The 17,868-nt window shown below is 33.5% G+C and overlaps 2 protein-coding genes across 2 annotated transcripts in view; one reads left to right on the plus strand and one right to left on the minus strand.

Moving 5' to 3' along the window:
- LOC134846072 (large ribosomal subunit protein uL4-like) overlaps window positions 1-17,868 on the plus strand; it is a 252,836-nt gene that overhangs the window by 71,533 nt on the left and 163,435 nt on the right. The gene's annotated exons all lie outside the window — the stretch shown is intronic.
- Window positions 1-17,868, minus strand: part of LOC134846071 (ankyrin repeat domain-containing protein 36A-like) — a 124,429-nt gene that overhangs the window by 32,995 nt on the left and 73,566 nt on the right. Inside the window, exons 34-37 of the mRNA XM_063863265.1 lie at window positions 17,724-17,837; window positions 16,886-17,137; window positions 10,524-10,660; window positions 2,595-2,673 (exon numbers count right to left, since the gene is read on the minus strand). Coding sequence (XP_063719335.1) covers window positions 2,595-2,673; window positions 10,524-10,660; window positions 16,886-17,137; window positions 17,724-17,837 — 582 coding nt within the window. The remainder of the gene's footprint in view (window positions 1-2,594; window positions 2,674-10,523; window positions 10,661-16,885; window positions 17,138-17,723; window positions 17,838-17,868) is intronic.

Raw genomic sequence — 17,868 nt, forward strand, 5'->3', positions numbered from 1 at the left:
GCGTGGAAGTCTGAAATGAATACCATTTTCGAAACTAGAAGTCGATCGCGTTTTTCGTGACCTTTTACAATTTTTCTGTTCGATAACGAAGTTTGCCTTTCTTCTAACAAATGAAATGAACTGAGCTTACAAAATATCAAAAATCGTACCGCGAAAAATTGAATTTGAGCCTAAACAAAATTTAAAAATTTTCCTGAAAAAAAACTAAGAAAAACAACATACATAAAAGATATACGTTCAATAACTCTAAAAAAATGTGCTTGAAATATTGAAACATGAATTTTTTTAAAAACAATGTTTGAAAATTTTGTGCAAATTTTAGAAGTTTTTCCTCTTCTAACACTTCGTTCAGCACGAATGATTTACAATTATATACAAACTGCTCATAGATTGACCCAGTACTTTTGGCGTTATTTTTTGATTGAGTAAAAGGTATCAAAACGGTTCCATTTTTTTTTCGCATCATTTTTGTCTAATGTCAAATCATTTTGAAAATGACGCGCTTAAAGTTTCCAAACTTGTTCGTTTTGTCTGATTAAACTAAACCAGCACTGTAGTACTTGAGCATTGATGTCTTCGGAAGGTATCGAAATTGGTAACATTAAAATTGCTTCATCAGAAATATCGCTTCCGATTACCATAAACTGAACCTTCTTTTCGATATATAATAATTATCCTTTTTTCTTTAGATGATGAAATGAAATAAAATTGCCAAAAACTGATACACTGAACGAAATATCATAGAAAGACATCAAGAAAACAAAGTAATTTTTTTAAATTAACTGGGAAATCTGAAAATTATTTTCCAATTTCAAAACTGAAGGTGATCACGTTTTTTATGACCTTAACACTTTTCCTATTCGATAGTGGAGTTAGCCTTCCTTTTAACAAAGGAAATCAAGTGAGTTAGCCTTCCTTTTAACAAAGGAAATCAAGTGAAGAAAAGAATAATAAGTCAAACCACAAATAATCAAATTTGAGCGTGAAAAATTTGTAATAAAGACTTTTTCTGAACAAAAAACAATTAATTACAAAAAAACTAATATGTAAAAGTCTTCACTACGTTCATGGCTTCTTAGTCGGATACGAAGGAACTAGATCTAACTAATCGTAACGTCGCTGCTGGCGAAACAATCGATTGAACTTATGATAATTGATTTCAAATCACCACAACTGAGGAGGCCATCATAATAATCATTTTCTAAATTCCCAACTTTCTCTCTATCATTCTTCAAGTAATTTCTGTTAAGTTCTCTTTTTAAACGTCGCATAGAATTTCCAACCGGCTCGTTCAGAACTGTCACAGAACTGCGTGTAATAAAAAGTTCAGACGCTCTAACCGGACCGGAACTCCAGGTCATTCTCTTTTCATTTCCGTAACTGTTACGTGACCTGTTACATAACTGCAAATCGCTCCTATCATCAGCATCTTCGGAATCAGATGAAGAGGAAAAATGTTCATTAGAACCAAAACTTTCATCTGATGTTCTTCGTCTTGGTACGGTTCTTGCACAGTGAAACCTTTTCATGAAACTTCGGTTTGGTCCAAAGTGCACCTCTTTAAGTAATCGACTCATTTCAATCCAGTTCAGTGGATTATAGTTCTGATGGTGCCATTGATGGTCCACATATTCAGGTTCCTCTCGTGAAACGTCGATTGTGTCACGCGGATGTTCCGATATTTCACTAACAGCAGAATCAGGCAATTCCGAGTGCTCTATCTCCATTTTCAGAAAGATAAGATCAACAAATATAGTAAAAAACGATTAAAATTTATAACAACTATGCAAGTTTTGTATATGGGTTTGAAGTGCCCAACAGATGTAAGGAAAATCGTGGCCTGCTCAGTTTAAAAATTTTCAATCGATTTCAGTTTTTCAATGACGTCATCAATAACACGTTACAAAACTGATAGATACACTTGTTAGTTACTTTGATGACAGGATATATAAATTTTGTATACATATACTCGACACTTCAGAACTCAGTGAAGCCTGTCAAATTAGAACAAGACTGAAAACTTTGCTTGTCAAAAAACCAAATGACTCAACTAACTTCGGTCGACCAAATATACTGATGTGGTTAGTCCAAAACTTGAACCGCAATTACTAGCACTGATTGAAAGAACCTCACGTCAAATGGCACTCAGATATATATTGTTTTATTACTTCAGTGACAACTGAAAACAATACGAGGTTTGGCGTCCAAGTATCGATCCAGGTATGTTTTAGCTTTGCTGTTTGAGTTAAGTGACTAACAAGCCATTCATTATTACCAGTTTGAAATAAAGCTTTGCACGTCAGATCGGGCTCTCATAAGCGAGTACAATAAAAGACAAGTTTATGAGTGTTTGAAAATCTCACTGAAAAAAAAAACGTGACATTTTGAGGTGTTTATTACTGTTTATCTTTAACTCTTGAAAAAAAACAGGCGTTGTCAACGTAATTGAACGCGTTTTTGTAGTTCGTTACGTCGCCATTATCTTCGATCTTGGGCGAAAAGAAAAATTTGACCCATTCTAATATTTCAAACAACACATTTTAGCATTCTCAGAAATAATGATAACAAAACTGATACTAGCAGCGATGACTTACTTGTTGGTTGTTTTTAGCCTGACTAGTTCTTCCTTGCAGCTGAGCTCCAACCAATTGGTCCAAGTTCGAAACACCACCACTGAAACAAACGTGAAAAGACTTAATTCATTTTTGTCAACATAACGGATCTTGTTAACTACCCCCCGTTTTTGGAAAAGGGGCAGAATTCGTTGCAATGCTAAGAGAAATTCGAATACGCTTACTTCTTAAATTTTTTCTTAATAGGAGAAAGATTCGTTACAAGGTGCCATAGCCCCCCGTATGGTACCTTGTAACGAATCTTTCTCCTATTAAGAAAGAATTTAAGAGGCAAGCGTATTCGTTACAAGGTGCCATAGCCAGGGGCGGATTTAGGGGGGGGGGGGGGCGGACGCCCCCTCCTCAGGGATTCGACCCCCTGCCGACCCAAAGGGTCCCCCCTTTGATACTTTTTCAGAAATCCAGTTTTGGCCGACCGACCCTAAAATTTTTCTAAAGGCGCCTTCGGCGCCAATATATACTAACTTTCCAGATTCAAAAAAATTCCATAAACACCGAATGCGTAATTGAGATTCTTGTTTAAATTAGTTTTTATTTTAGTTATCCCCTAAGTGTGTCATTTGGTGCCTCTTAGTTTAATTCTTATAAAACTTTTGAAACACCATAAGAAACCTCAATTTTGAAAACTTGAGCATTCATATTCAGCTGGAGGCCGCAACCGCAACTGCTGGTGGCAACCTGACATCACCCAAACAAAGGGTCGACAATTTCAAGTTCTGAGAGGTAATTTTTTGAAATTTTACACTTGAAAAGTTCTGAAAAAACATATAACGTCATAACTAGGAAAGTAAAAGGCGTTAAGCAGCAATACTTTGGGTCCAGATACAAATTTCTTGAGAGTACCTCGACAGCACTTCACCATAGTGTTAAGAGTTTCAAACTTGGTGAAATAAACACTGAATTCGGACTGGAAAAATGAAAAAAAAATCCTCAAGCCTTTCAATAGACGATATAGTTTTATAGTGAAAAAAATTCTTTCGATTAACATACACAAATATTACATAGAATAACCTTAAACATGACGAAATAATGAAGCCCGCAATCAGCACAGAGTCGAAGCGGAGATTGGCATCACGTGCGGATAGAACACTAACAAAAAATAAGCAGTAAAAAACGTTGAAAAAAAACTAGGTCTACCAAAATAAGTTTTCATATGTCACGATAGAAGTTCATTATAGGCCAATATGCCACAAATATGAATATTAAAAACAGCCAACAGAGAGTTTGAAAAAAGTCGAGAATCAAGGAAACATTAAAATATACCAACTTGTTTTTTGAAAACTTGCGAACTTCAAAGAAAAAACCTATGGCCTTGAAAGCTCTTCGAATGTCAACAATCTGTTTGACAATTTTTTGATAAATATAACTTGAGAAAACTGGGTCAACAGGTAAAAAAATTTTTTCACAGAGAAAACTGATAATCCATTTTTGAAATTAAGCGTCGATCACATTTGTCAAGATCTGGCAAAAAAGCAAAAAATAAAGGGCAAAAATCGAAATTCAGCGTGAATACATTCAGAGTGAAAAAAAAATCACCAAGACCTATGAAAGAGTATCCACTAGGTTCATGACTACTAATTAGCATCGGATCAAAAATTGCGAAGAGGAACCTGAGCCGACAATCTTTGAGCAAACACAAAATGGAAGTTTCAATTCACTCTTGAAGCTACAATGAATGCATTTGCAAAAACACAAAATTTCCCAACAGCACAAGAAAATTTTATAATGTGGAGCCGAAACAAAAAAAAATGTGGAAAAAATTAAGAAGTTTCAAGTTCCTCAGGAAAATAGATTGAACAAGAACAAATTGCACTTGCAACTACAATGAAAGTTGCTAACAGCACAAGCAAATCCGTGATGATGCCACTAAGCCGACAAAACTTGTGCAGACCAACAAAAGTCCGAACATTTAGCTTTTAACGGAAAAAACAAAATTGTACACTTTCTGAAAAAAGCAAGGTCCTACTGGAACTCGCAGCTGACATTATGATGCACAAGCAGCGGCGTTACCTCTAGGCCAATGGGAACGAACCTGGAATTTGCTAAGCTTCAAAAAAGAAAAGCAAGAAAGAAAAGCAAGCAAGATTTGTAAGAAACTTTGTTAAGGGGAAAAAAGGCCGTGACGTGGCCACCAACTTGACAAAAAAAGCAGACAAAGATAGCACAAAAAGATTTATGGAAGCGGAAAGTTCACGCTTTTAAAAATAGGGCTCCTGGCGAGAGAGAAACACCAACATTACTATCCAACGAACTCAACGCAAAAAAAATTGTAGAAGATCAGAAATTGAAAAGCTAGCCAGCATACAGCTAGAATAGTGTCAATGAACGTAAGGACAAAGGGAAAAAATACTAATTTGTTTTGAAAAAAATCTCAACTTTCGAATCTCAAACAAAAAACAGATAGCCTTCAAGTTCTTCTAATTTCTAGAATTATTTAGGTTGATTTTTTTTGACAAAATTAACCCAAGTTGAGACAACTGGATCAATAGGTAATTGTTTTATTTCTCTGGGAAATCTATAAATTAATATCGACTTTCGAAAGTCGTTCAAGTTTTTCGTAAATTTTACTTTTTTGATGTTCCGATAGTAAAGTTTGCATTTCTTTTAACAAATGAAATGAATTGCAACTTCCTCAACCGTAAAAATCGATTTGAGCATGATCAAATTTTGGGACTTTTTTCCCCGAAAAAAAAAACAAAAAATCATCACGACCTTTATGTGCCTTCACTGCGTTCATTGACGCTTAATAATCAACTCCTGAGCGAAATTTTTTTTTTGCATTAAGTTTATGACACAGCTTAAACTACTATTGGTACGACGTTCAGTAAGACTAATAAATAGTGAGACAAAAAATAATTGAAGCGATTTTTGAATATCTGTTTAATAAGTCTCCACGAAAATCTGTTTAGCTCCATGAAAACTCGATCAGTTATAGTAAATGTTCCTTTCTCTGAAATGAAATTCGAAAATTCTCAAGAAAAAACCGACTTTAGCCTTAATAGTAGGTCCTATCAATCTTCATTTTTTAAAGTTTGACTTCTCGAAAGGCGGAGTCGACTGCTAAGAAGCTGAGAAGGTATATCCGTGAAATGTTATTTAAGACCTTTAACAGGAGATCAGTCTCCATTTCAAGGTATAGAGTAGTACTTTAAGCGATTAGGGTTACTTTTCACTTATTCAGCCAAAAATTTGTAAAATTTTGATTTCAGACTGCAACATAAAAATACCCCGAGCAGCGAGAAATACAACACTGGATCTGCAAATAGTTCCCCAATAATTATGATACAAACAACCTTTGTCTCAATAAAGGCACGGCCATGCGCATTGTGATAACATACGATACCGCGAATTTAAGATAACTGCAAATTAAAACGAATATCACGAACAATTTTTGTTTGACATATTTTCGATTAAAATGACCCAATTTGAGAAAACTGGATCAAGAAGTAATTTTGACTACACTTTCGAAACTACAGGTCGTCCACTCTTTTGTGAAAGTTACCCTTTTGCTGTTCGATAGTGCAGTTTGCAATCCTTTTGACAAAGAAAATGAATTGAACTTCAGCAACAGTGAAATATCAAAATTGAGTGTGAAAAAAATTACAGACTTTTCCGAAAAAAAAACAAATAGACCCAGCAGACAATTGGTGTAGTGTCAATGAACACAAGGAAACAAAAAATACTCGAAAAATTTAATGAGGTATCGCAACATTTCAAAATCATTTCAGTTGGTTTCCGGATTCTAAACAAAAAAATAACAACAGTGCCCTCGATTTCGAGAAAAACTGGACAGAATGTTTTGTTATTCGTACTCATATTAAGCCTCAAATTCATACTCAAAACTTTCTCTTCATAATGGTGATTGAAGAGCTTATTTAATGTAATCTTCTAGTTCATCGACTTTATTATTGACTTCGAAAAAATCACAATAACATTTTATTTGACAAATTGATTTTTTTCTGATGGTTTTTCTTCTGATGTTTTTTCTTCTGATAGTCGCTGTTTACAGCGGTTGAATTTCAAGTTTGAATCGAATTAAGAAAAAATGGGGAAAAGGATGTTTATATCCCAATTTCATAATGGTTGTTGTTTTTTGGAGAACTCGATTCGGCAACCTATGTTATCTGAAACGGAGCTATTTTTTCTGCTCAGCATTTACTTATGTTCTATATTTTCGAAGAGATGTCTGAGCTCGGGTGTTTTTTATTCCGACAGAATTCGACTTTTTTGAACTAGCCACTTTTTAATGGAATTTTTTATACCATCTTCATTCAATAAGCGGTGTATAAAAATATTAGTTAACACAGAAGCCAAGCTTCGTTACGCAAAAACTAGCGAGAATACGAAAAAAGCAGCTCTAGAAAATACAATAAGAAAAATAGACAAAAGCCTGAAATTAATAAAAATTCGTCGAGGTCTAGGATTTGATCTGCGACCTAGTGCAATCAAGAGATTTTGAGTCTCACACACTAACCACTCAGCCACACACGCTGCTGATCCACTGTCAAACATTAATTACGAATAAAGCACTCGCATATGCTAATTAATTGCTAATGCCATTCAGCAAAAAAGGCACCAATTACAAGTAGACACAATTTTGCGAAACTTAACTTTCCGAGAAATTCGGACTTTAACAAACTGAAGGCATCCACACTAACTTTGCATGTAATAAATCGGAAAGCATAAAACCACATTATGTATAAATTATGCATTTCAATTAAGTACGAGATATTATGATTTAGAAAAATTCTGAAACGAGTTTTTATGATTGTTATGTTGTTTCAACCAAATAGCTTTTTTTGGTTCAATTGATGAATTCAAAATGCATCAACTGTGTTAATTTATTACTATTCGAATGTCAAAGCACATGCTATCAGAAAGATGTCAAGATGCCCCAAAAGTGACACCAAAAGTTGCTACTAAGCTTAGAAAAAAAAGAAGGTTCGTAATAAAACGCTAAGCTGACACTTGTGTAACAATGTGAAAAAATAAATAAATACTTTTTATTTGAAGTACAAAATAATTATTGAAAATTGAAATGCAGAGCATTTTTTTTGCTGCTCAAAGAAAAAATATTTCTGCCAAATTTCAAATGACGATGTAATCGGCTGAGCTACCGTCCAGAATATACGATTGTAATAGAGAAACATTTGACCTTCAAAATTTATCTTTTTTTCGTCTGTCTGTAAGGGAAAACCCTCTTTCTGCAGTGTTTGAGATTCCCAGCACCTCTTCCAAGCCAAAATAGTTTACGCAGAGTCAATGACAACCAAATTAAAAGAAAACTAATGCGCGCGAAATGTCCATTAACGCATGCCCATAGGCGGCTAATTAATCTATCTTAGAAATCATCCCAAATTGAACTTAAGTACAATACTTGATTTAAACATATCATTGAAAGACTCAAAATAAAACTATTTGTGCTTAAATTGAGTGTGGGGGAAAAAATCTTTTATCTTCTGTTGACATTATATCATCTTTAGCCAAAAAAAATCAGACATACCAAAAAATCGGACCTACAGAGCACGCGTTAATAGTCTGTTTATCTTTACGTCGTACATTCATGCTCTCATTTTTCATTTTCTTTTTTGCATTTCAATACTTGAATGAAGGCTAAGCTCGATAGGCACCTAACTGGCTCACTTTGGCGTTCTTCTAAGATGTGATTTTTTTGCATAAACTTTTTAGATAATAAACAAATTGTTCCCATCTTGAAAACAAATTTATTTATTATTAAACACTCCATACATCCGAAATACTGTCCCTGTACAGATAAGCTAGAATATCCAGGTTCTAGAATTACCGCGTTAATCATTCCAAAAAACGGAAAGTATTTTCAGATGCACTTCAAAAAAAATGTTTTGTTAATTTTCTGCCGTCAGGCACATGGGATTGAAACGAATAAATCTTCGACCGGTAGGTCATTCTGAAAAAAGAATCGATAAGAGCACTTTTTTCGAAACGTTGAGAAAGTTTTGTAATTTGCATTTTTTCGAAAACTGATTTACGACGGAAATATTCGATACAAAAATGGGGTAACTTCCCAAATGGCATAATTCTCAAATGGCATAAAAAAGAAACTTTTCCCAAATGGCTTAAATTTCAAAATTTCATTGTAATTCAAACGTTTTCTATCAATTTCTAATTCTAAAGTTTTGCCAGGAACGAAAAGAGGTGAACAAGATTTGGAATTAAATGGTTCCATACAAATGTTGAGCGGCAATGTTGTCGGAAAAATTGATCTTATCAGTATAGGAAAAGAAGCTTATCAATAAACGCAAGCTTATGCTTTTCGCTTTTGATAAAAAAAAATTCTACAATTTTTTCAAGATAAAAGGTCAATGAACATTTAAATTGACAGTTTGACTAATGTTCTTACATGATTGACGAAAAATTTTTTCTCGATTTTTCTAATGCAACTGTTGCATGAAATTCATGCCATTTGGAAAATTTTTCAATTTCATGCCATTTGGGAGTTATGCCATTTGAAACGTAATAAAAAATAGCTTACACAACTGTCTCGACACTTAAAATATTTTGAAACTCGCTTTTTCAAGGTTCATCACATTACCCACAGATTTTTCAATTACTTAGTGTTGATAAAAGCAAATCGGGTCATTCTACTTATTTCACCACAAAAAACTCAGTAGCGCTTCATTTGCTAATTGATTGCGTTGTCGAACTAAGTTCTGGTAATAGATTTCGTTGAAGCTAATCAGATTCGAGCATTTTGATTTCTGATACAAGTGATCAATTTGAGTGGAAAATTAAAAAAAAAACAGCGAACATTAAGATGTAATTTTTTGGAATTAAACACAACAAACAACAATTTTACTAAATAGACTAAAGGATCTATTTAACAATCTCTATGGTATCTACTAAATAATCTCCACCCCTTCTAATAAATACAGTAAATTTGCACTAGATCTTGTTTTGAGAATTCGAATATAGCTGCACTCTGATTGGTCGAAAAATCGAATATTTTGATTTACTTAACAATCTCCCCCCGCCTTTCATGAAAAGAAGGTGGGAGATTGTTAAGTAGATCTAGATTAAATTTCATTAAACAAATTTGCCATGCTTAAAAACGACAAGCAATGAGATATTTTCGTCATTCAGTATTTGTTACACTTTGAAATTCCTACGCAAAAGAAATCAAATTGTTTTGGGAAAGGTCACCGGAATATTCGAGTTCGAATGAACCAATTTAGGAAGTTTTATAATTGAAACTAGGGAGGTAATCAAAAGGTGATTATGCATAGCGTAGGAGGAAATAGACAAAATTTAAACCCTGTTATACATAATTTCACATATTTCAGTTTTTTGTTAAAATGGTTAATTAGTATTGAATATGCGAATTAGTTCTTCAGATTCTTCCGTCACATAAAACATGTGACGCTACTATGTGCCAAAGAAAATCAATGGCGAAACAACAGATGCCGCGCTGAAATATCATTTATTAGAAAATTTCGTATTACCCCAAAATACTTGAACTAGTTGAAATATAAAAAATTTGAAACCTGAATAAAAATCGGATTTTGAACTAAATTTTGAAAAAAAAATATGAGCTATCGGAACAAAATCAGAGGATTAATTTCATTAAAGAACCAAAAATTCAAAGCTGATTATATGTACGCAGCAAAACGAACGACAAGCCAATTAGCGGCAAGTCAATTTCTTATTGTAACTATCTGAACGAAAGACAGATGATTGATTTAGAACGTGAACAAAAAAGAGCTGATTAGGAATTGTGAACAAAAAAGAATTGAATAGTGTTGAGAACAAAAAAGTATTGAATAGGAATTGCGACCTACAAAAATTGATTAGGAATTGTTGTGAACAGAAACAATATTGAATAGGCATGTGAACAAAAAAGTGAGGCCAACTAACTTCTGAAGTGGCACTCCACTCTCCAGCTGTCTTCCCTGAGAGAGGTCCATAGAAATGAAATCCTCCTCACCCTCTTCCGCCCCTCCTGGCCCTCCCCCTAATTGAGACTGCTTGGTCTGGTTTTTAAAGGCCGCCTTCTGAAACAAAACAAAACTATATTATCAACATTTGTTCGTGTGCGGTTTTTTCTAGTATGACAATTTCCAGGTAATAGATAACTTGATATAATTGAGTTTGGAAGTATATATTCAATTATTTGGTGATTCTCAACTATAAGCTATTCTTAAGTTTTCTTCTTCAGAACATTTGACATGACGTCAGTTAAAATGAGTTCTGTTGGTATAATTAAGCATTCAGTACACCTTCTAATGAAGAGCTTTTAGTGCCAACAGTAAAAAGTTGACTGAGGGCTGTAACCATTTCAACTACCATTTACGAAAAATGTCAAATTCATTTCCGGAGAAACTTAAAAGCTAATGAAAATATGTTTGACGTCATTACATACTATGGAAAAAAAACAAATTGGCATTTGACGTTGAACTTAAAGAAAAGGAAAATATATCTTATATTTGATCCATAATTCAATGGCATGAAAACAGAAGCATTATCAAAATAACATGCTTTTTTAAGGCGAGCGAAGTAGACAATTGATAATGCATCTATATGCTATAAGCTAATGGGCAACTTAGATATTAGGACATCCGAGAACATTGAACATTATTTCATAGTCAATTCTAACTCACTTAAGAAAAAAATTAATCGTTCGAGAAAACAATGATCTTTATCAATAAGAAATTTAACAGTAAAGTCAGAAAAATTTCAGTGAACATGGGACACGAAAATATTATATATGCTTTAAAATTTGTTAAATGAATTACATTGAGCTTTCATTTTAATTCAACAACTTTTTTGACCTGCTGGAACCGTTCCCATACTACACTGTTGCTTTGAATTAATTGGACAAAATTCAAAGTTCAAGTTAGTTTTTCTCGAATTCAGTTGACATTAGACATAAAATGATCAGATTACAAAATACTGACGGTATCTGATTTTGCAAAATTAGGGTCTGAAACTTTACTCAAAAAAGGGTTCTTTCTCTTTGGCTCCTTAATTCAACGCTTTAAGGTCCGGGTCAACCTATAAGCAAATTACATCAAACTAAAACTGAAATGTAGCCCAACAAAACTTTAGGAGAGTAAGATCTAAAAATTAGGCAAAGTTTTGCTTTTAAATGATAAAATGGTGTTAACTATTGACCTAAATTTAGAAAAATCAGTTTTACCATAATACTTCCGGTAAAAATCGAAGCTTTTTTGTTCTGGTCATTTTTTGTCTAATTTCGATTCAGCTTCAGAAAAACGCTTTTAGAGCTTCAGATTTTCTTCACTTTGTCCGCTTAATTTGATTCTGAATCAGCACGGTATAATTTCTAATACAAGATAGAAACTTTGTTGTTCCGATTTTCAAAGCAAAAGACAGAATATTCATGCTTGTGGTGCTTTATTCAGTCATATTTCGAATTATTGGTTAAATTTTTAGGAATAAAACATTAAGCCATTGAAAAGATATCATTGTCTTGGGCCAAAATTTTAACAGATTTTGCTACCTGTGATCAATTTTTATAAAATTGTTGGGGTTTGAATATGGCTAAAGTGAAATATACAACGCTCGATATGTTGAGTTCTTGTAACACACGTAAGGGGCAAACATTCTAAATTCAATAAAGGTGAGCAATTCGGTCTTTTTGAAACGTTTTAAAATTGACACACTTTTACATAGCGTGTGGGAGCCAAAGAAAGGTGAAAATGAAAAAATATACACTTATTTCTTCCATTTTAAAAAATTTTAAGTCGAAAAAAGTTTTCTGGAGCCTTACGGTTCAGTCAGAACGTACATTTTCCCTGATACGAGGAATCTTTTTTTTTATCTAAGGCCACTTTCAGAATGTTTTTTATTGCAGCTCGGATTCTGTGGATTGATTTATGAAAACATTTTATAATTCTGTGATATGCATATGTTCAGTCGCTTGTTATGAAACTCTTGATTCCGTCTTAATGAAACGAAATATAATCAAAACAATATAGCATAAAAAGAATATTTCACTCAAAAAAGGTTCTTACTCTTTGGCTCCTTAATTCAACACTTTAAGGTCCGGGTCAACCTATAAGCAAATTACATCAAATTAAAACTGAAATGTAGCCCAACAAAACTTTAGGAGAGTATGATCTAAAAATTAGGCAAAGTTTTGCTTTTAAATGATAAAATGGTGTTAACTATTGACCTAAATTTCAGAAAAATCAGTTTCACCATAATACTTCCGGTAAAAATTGATTATATTTCGTTTCATTAAGACGGAATCAAATTACGAGTTACTGTCAAGGTTTACATTGAAAGAATAGAACTAAAATGAGATCAGAGATTTGTTCTATTAGATAGTTGGAAAACTTATGGATTGTTATTGATTTTAAACACTTCGAAACTAACTGTGAAATTCCTGGTGTACTGATACTGAACGACATCTTTTAATTTTTCGGATGTTAAGATTAGTATAAAAATTAGGCCCGTTTTCTTTCCCCACCTTAAATTAGCAAAAAAATCTATGGGTGAAAGGAGAAATTAAAATTGAGGATAAAGACCAAATCTTTTCATATTTGCCCATTCAGTACACATGCCATTTTTTTAACAATCGACAATCGAACAATGTGAACAAAAATTATACTAGTAAAATATTGAAGCTGAGGTGGAAAAAGAGCCACAAAGGACTACCTCTTGAAAAATTCTTTCTTCTCAGAAACATTATATTTTGGACGTTTTCGACGCCCACTGTATAAATAAATTAGAGACACGTTACTACGATTCAATCAGTTTTTACGCGCCATTTCACCAATTGTAATTGGAGATGGTATTTACTTTCGTTTTAGCAAATTAATTTCAATAGAACTCAGAAAAAAAATCTAGACCAAACCGCGAAAAATCAAACTTTAGAGTAATCAAATTTCCTGAAAAAACTAACCACACGACCTAAAAAAAGTGCTCACTTCATTCATTGATATTTAGGCATATCTATCAGATGGCCGATAAGTGAGAAAAGCTCGAGGAAACCGAAAAAAAGTTCATTGAAAATGTTTAAGCCTTGTTTAACTTTCGAAGGAAAAGATACATCACGTTAGAACTCTCAACTTTAACAATTGGCGATGATTGACGCTTCTTTATCCATCTTCTTCTGTGCCAAGGGCCAAAATTATAAGATGGCAATTGATACTCTACGTAATTCCATAAGATCTGTGAACAAACTTGTTAACAGGAAAAACAAATTACTACCGACTGGCAATAACCCCCGCCAACCGCCTAGGTAAAAAAAGAATTATTAAAAAAAAACAGTTCATTCTTTCTTTGAACAAAAAAAAACATGGAAAAGGGTCTATAACTTAAGCCATTAACCCAATCGGAGCAAATTGGATCAATATGTAATTTTTTATCTATTCCGCTGGAAAATCTACAAATTTAAATCCTTTCACGCATTTTGCGACTTTTACCTTTTAAATGTTTGATAGTGGAGTTTGTCTTCCTTTTAAGAAAGGAAATGAACTGAACTGAAAAAGAAATCCAAAGTCAAACCATGAAAAAAAACAAATTTGATCTTAACTAATTTTGACTTTTTCAAAAAAAAAACATCACTGATCAGAAACATCCTAATCAGCCAGCAAACATACCCTTCATAGTTGATAAAACAGATCGTAAAAATCCAAAGCCAACAAAATTGAAAAAATATATATAGCCAACAGACAGTTGGATAAAAAAGTCTGTTGCTTATAAATCAATTGGTGTAAAGTCAGTTGGTTAAGAGTCAGTTGGTTAAGATTCAGTTGGTTAAGAGATATAAAACAACTTTGAAAATTCGAAATAAAAAGTATATCGCTTCACAGCTCTTTGAACTTAAAGAACAATTTATGATCGACGCGTTTTTGATAAAATTAAATCCAATTGAGAAAACTGGATCAATAGGTAAAGTTTTTATTCCGCTGAGATTTCTGAAAAATGAATTCCTCTTTCGAAACTAGCGTTCACGTTTCTCGTGACCTTTACAACTTCGTAAATGGAGAGTGCAACTAACCTAACTTTTAGATGATATTGATTAGAAATTAAAAAAAATAGCCAACTGACAATTGGAAAAGAGTTATAAACTCAAGTAAACGGAAAAAAATCTTTGTTGAAAACATCTCAATTTTTATTCCGCTGGAAACCTAATTAAATTCCACTTTCGAAAGTAGAAATTGTTCTACGTTTTTTGCACTATTTCCATGTTCGTATTTAGAGAGGGTCATTTACGTATTTTTCAGTAGATGGATTTAACTTGAACTCAAAATTATTATGTATGAAAGCACGTCGGTAGTTATTAGAGCATTTTAAGACTTTTCCTGAGAAAAAAAACATAGCGAACTAACAGTTGGAAAGAGTAATGAACGCAAGGAAACTGAAAAAAAACGGACTTGTTTTTTCAAGCGCATTCAACTTTTGAATTTCGAAGAAAAAATAGATGGCCTTAAAGCTCTTTGAATTTGTATAACAATTTATGATGGACACTTTTTTGTTAAAATTGGATCAACACGTAACACATTTATTTCGCTGAGAAATCTGAAAATTTATTTCCTTTTTCGAAATCAGAAGTCGATCACGTTTTTCGTGACCTTTACACTTTTGCTGTTCGATAGTGGAGTTTGCCTTCCTTTTAACAATGGAAATGCACTTGAACTTGAAAAAAAATCAAAAATCAAACTGCGAAAAATCAAAATTTATCCTGAAAAAAAATAAGCAAGACCTACGTTCACTACTTTTAACAAAAAAAAACACAAATTCCTATATAAGAGTCTTCACTACGTTCATTACTCTTAATAATGCATGCCCCTATAGACCTAAAAGTTTTCATAAATGCATGAACGCACTTCCGGGAAAAAATAGAGATTCAATGAATATTAAAGCATTTGACGTTTCATCAGGACCTATACTACGGTCATTAAGCTTTAAAAATCGAACACAAAAATAGGCAACCTAGGTGACCTCGCATAAGAAACTAATTCGATTGACGATTTCTTGCCGCATTTGCATTTTTGCTATTGGAGAGCTAAAATTTTTCCTGGAAAAGAATTAAGCGAAAAATCACTTCATTCATTAACAATTACGAATGCAGTCAACAGTGTGCAAGTCACAAAGATCACGTTATCGAACAGAAAAAAGAGCAGCTTTGAATTGATAGGGTCCATGGAGTTCATGTAGTCTGCGAAACAGTCCATATTTCGCTATAAAATCTTACGACTTTTGTTAGTTCATACATCCACATCCGCCTTTGAAGTGTCTTGAACTAACCTTCATTAAATGATCCTCTTTTTTCAATTAACCATGCGTTAGCAATCAAACCTGCAGAAATATTTCATACTCTTCCACGTACAACAAAAAAATGTTAAGGGCGAAATACCTGAAACTACAACAAGCTTTGTTAGTTTATTAATTTCTTTGTGACAATTGCAATATTTCAATTTGTTTGACTTTAGGTCTGCAGTTAAACTACATGAAACTTTTCTGCAAAAAGAGTGTCAAAAGAAAAGAAATGAAACAGTTAATTCAGAAAAAGATCATAGAAGACCAATCTTACACAAGAAACTAAGGAAATGTGCAATCTCTCACATGATTTACTCAACATTCTCTCGCCATTCTGTAGGTGGGGGCAAATGTAATCCATTGAGCTTGAAGCTTCCGCATTGTTTATCATAGTATAGAAGTCTAGAGCATATACAAACATATAGACGCTTATCGAGGTCTCCCACTTTGATCGCCAACTTTTCCCCAAAATTTCTATGACTGACCATTAATTTTGAAGAGAGTACACCGTTAAAACTCATTTTCAAATCCGAGCATTAAAGAGAGCCTTAAAAATGGTTATGATTAATTTTCAAACATTAATTGCCTGCAACTAAATTACCCGTGAAATTTAACAAAATAGGATTTGACTGTTTTGATAGATTACGTAAAATCAAATAAGCTGATTTAAATTTTAAAACTGTTAATACTTTTCAAATTTACACCGACCCCCGTCATAGAATCTGCCCACGAAACTGATAGCACAATTAGAGAATGTTGAATAGATCCAAGCTCGAAAATCGAAAACTACCAATCAAACTAAGTTAGCAAGAAAAGAAAAATTAACAAGTGTAATCATCAGTTAAATTTCCAATCAGTTTTCCAGTTGACTCCTTTATTTATATGAGCAAATTTTTGAAAGGATGATTATGATGACGATGCAATCTACTGAGAAGCTTTTCTACTTCTAACTCAAGTGATCTGCGGGTGATCAAATGATGACGTACACTTGAGAACGCGTGATTTGCCCTTCCTCCTTTTCCTATAATGGAATGATGATCATGTTTCGGTGACTTCCTAATCTCAATTAGAGCATCCTGTAACTTTTCCTCCCGTGATTTGAGAGCCTCAATGCTCTCTTCGCACTCATCCACCCTTTGCATGGCTCTTTCTTTCGCTTCTACTTCGTGTTTTAATTCGGAGGCAAGTCGGCGCTTCTCGTGCTGATTGTCCAAGAGGTCTTCTCTCAATTGTTCCAGCTGCATTAACGGTCAACAAAAACAGGATAGAATAGAGAAAGAAAGAGAAAATTCACTCAAAATGCGTCACACAAACAGAGAAAAAAACACACCACATCGCAGCATATCCTTAGTTAATGATAGATTGAAAACCAGACTTTTGTTTCAGATGCTCCATTACATACAACTGTTGTTCAAGCTGGGTTACAAGTTGAAAAGAAGATTCGGATTGGTAGTTGACAGAAGATTAAATTTAGGTCAAAAAGAAAAAACAAAATCAACAGCGAATCGCCTGATACTATTAAATTATGACATTTACGGGATCTTAGCATTTGTGATAACGAGTTTTTGATGAAAGTTTTTTGGTAATCGTTAATTCAACTGTATTCTTTGTTGTTTGCTCATGAAGGCACCACTCGATAGGCAGCTAATTCGCCTTTTTAGGGTTCATCCAAGACGGAATATTTTTTTTGTTTTGAGGTATGTAAATAACAATCGAGCCTGTTCCCTTCTTTAAAAAAAACGAATTTATTTATTATTACATAATTTTGGGACATAGTCACTACGTAATTTTTTATGACCAGAGAAGTAAGACGATGTGATGTACCTTCTGCTGTGCGTCCGGTTGCTTCTCCCTCATCTCCTCCAGAATAGACAGTTTGATTGACAGTTCAGAGTTCCTTACTTCCACATCAGAGTTCTTCTTCAGCAGAGAATCCACCTGAACACGATATTTTATCCAAAATGCGAAA

The sequence above is a fragment of the Symsagittifera roscoffensis genome, chromosome 5, assembly GCF_963678635.1.
Source record: "Symsagittifera roscoffensis chromosome 5, txSymRosc1.1, whole genome shotgun sequence".
In the NCBI taxonomy this organism is placed as follows: Eukaryota; Metazoa; Xenacoelomorpha; order Acoela; family Convolutidae; genus Symsagittifera; species Symsagittifera roscoffensis.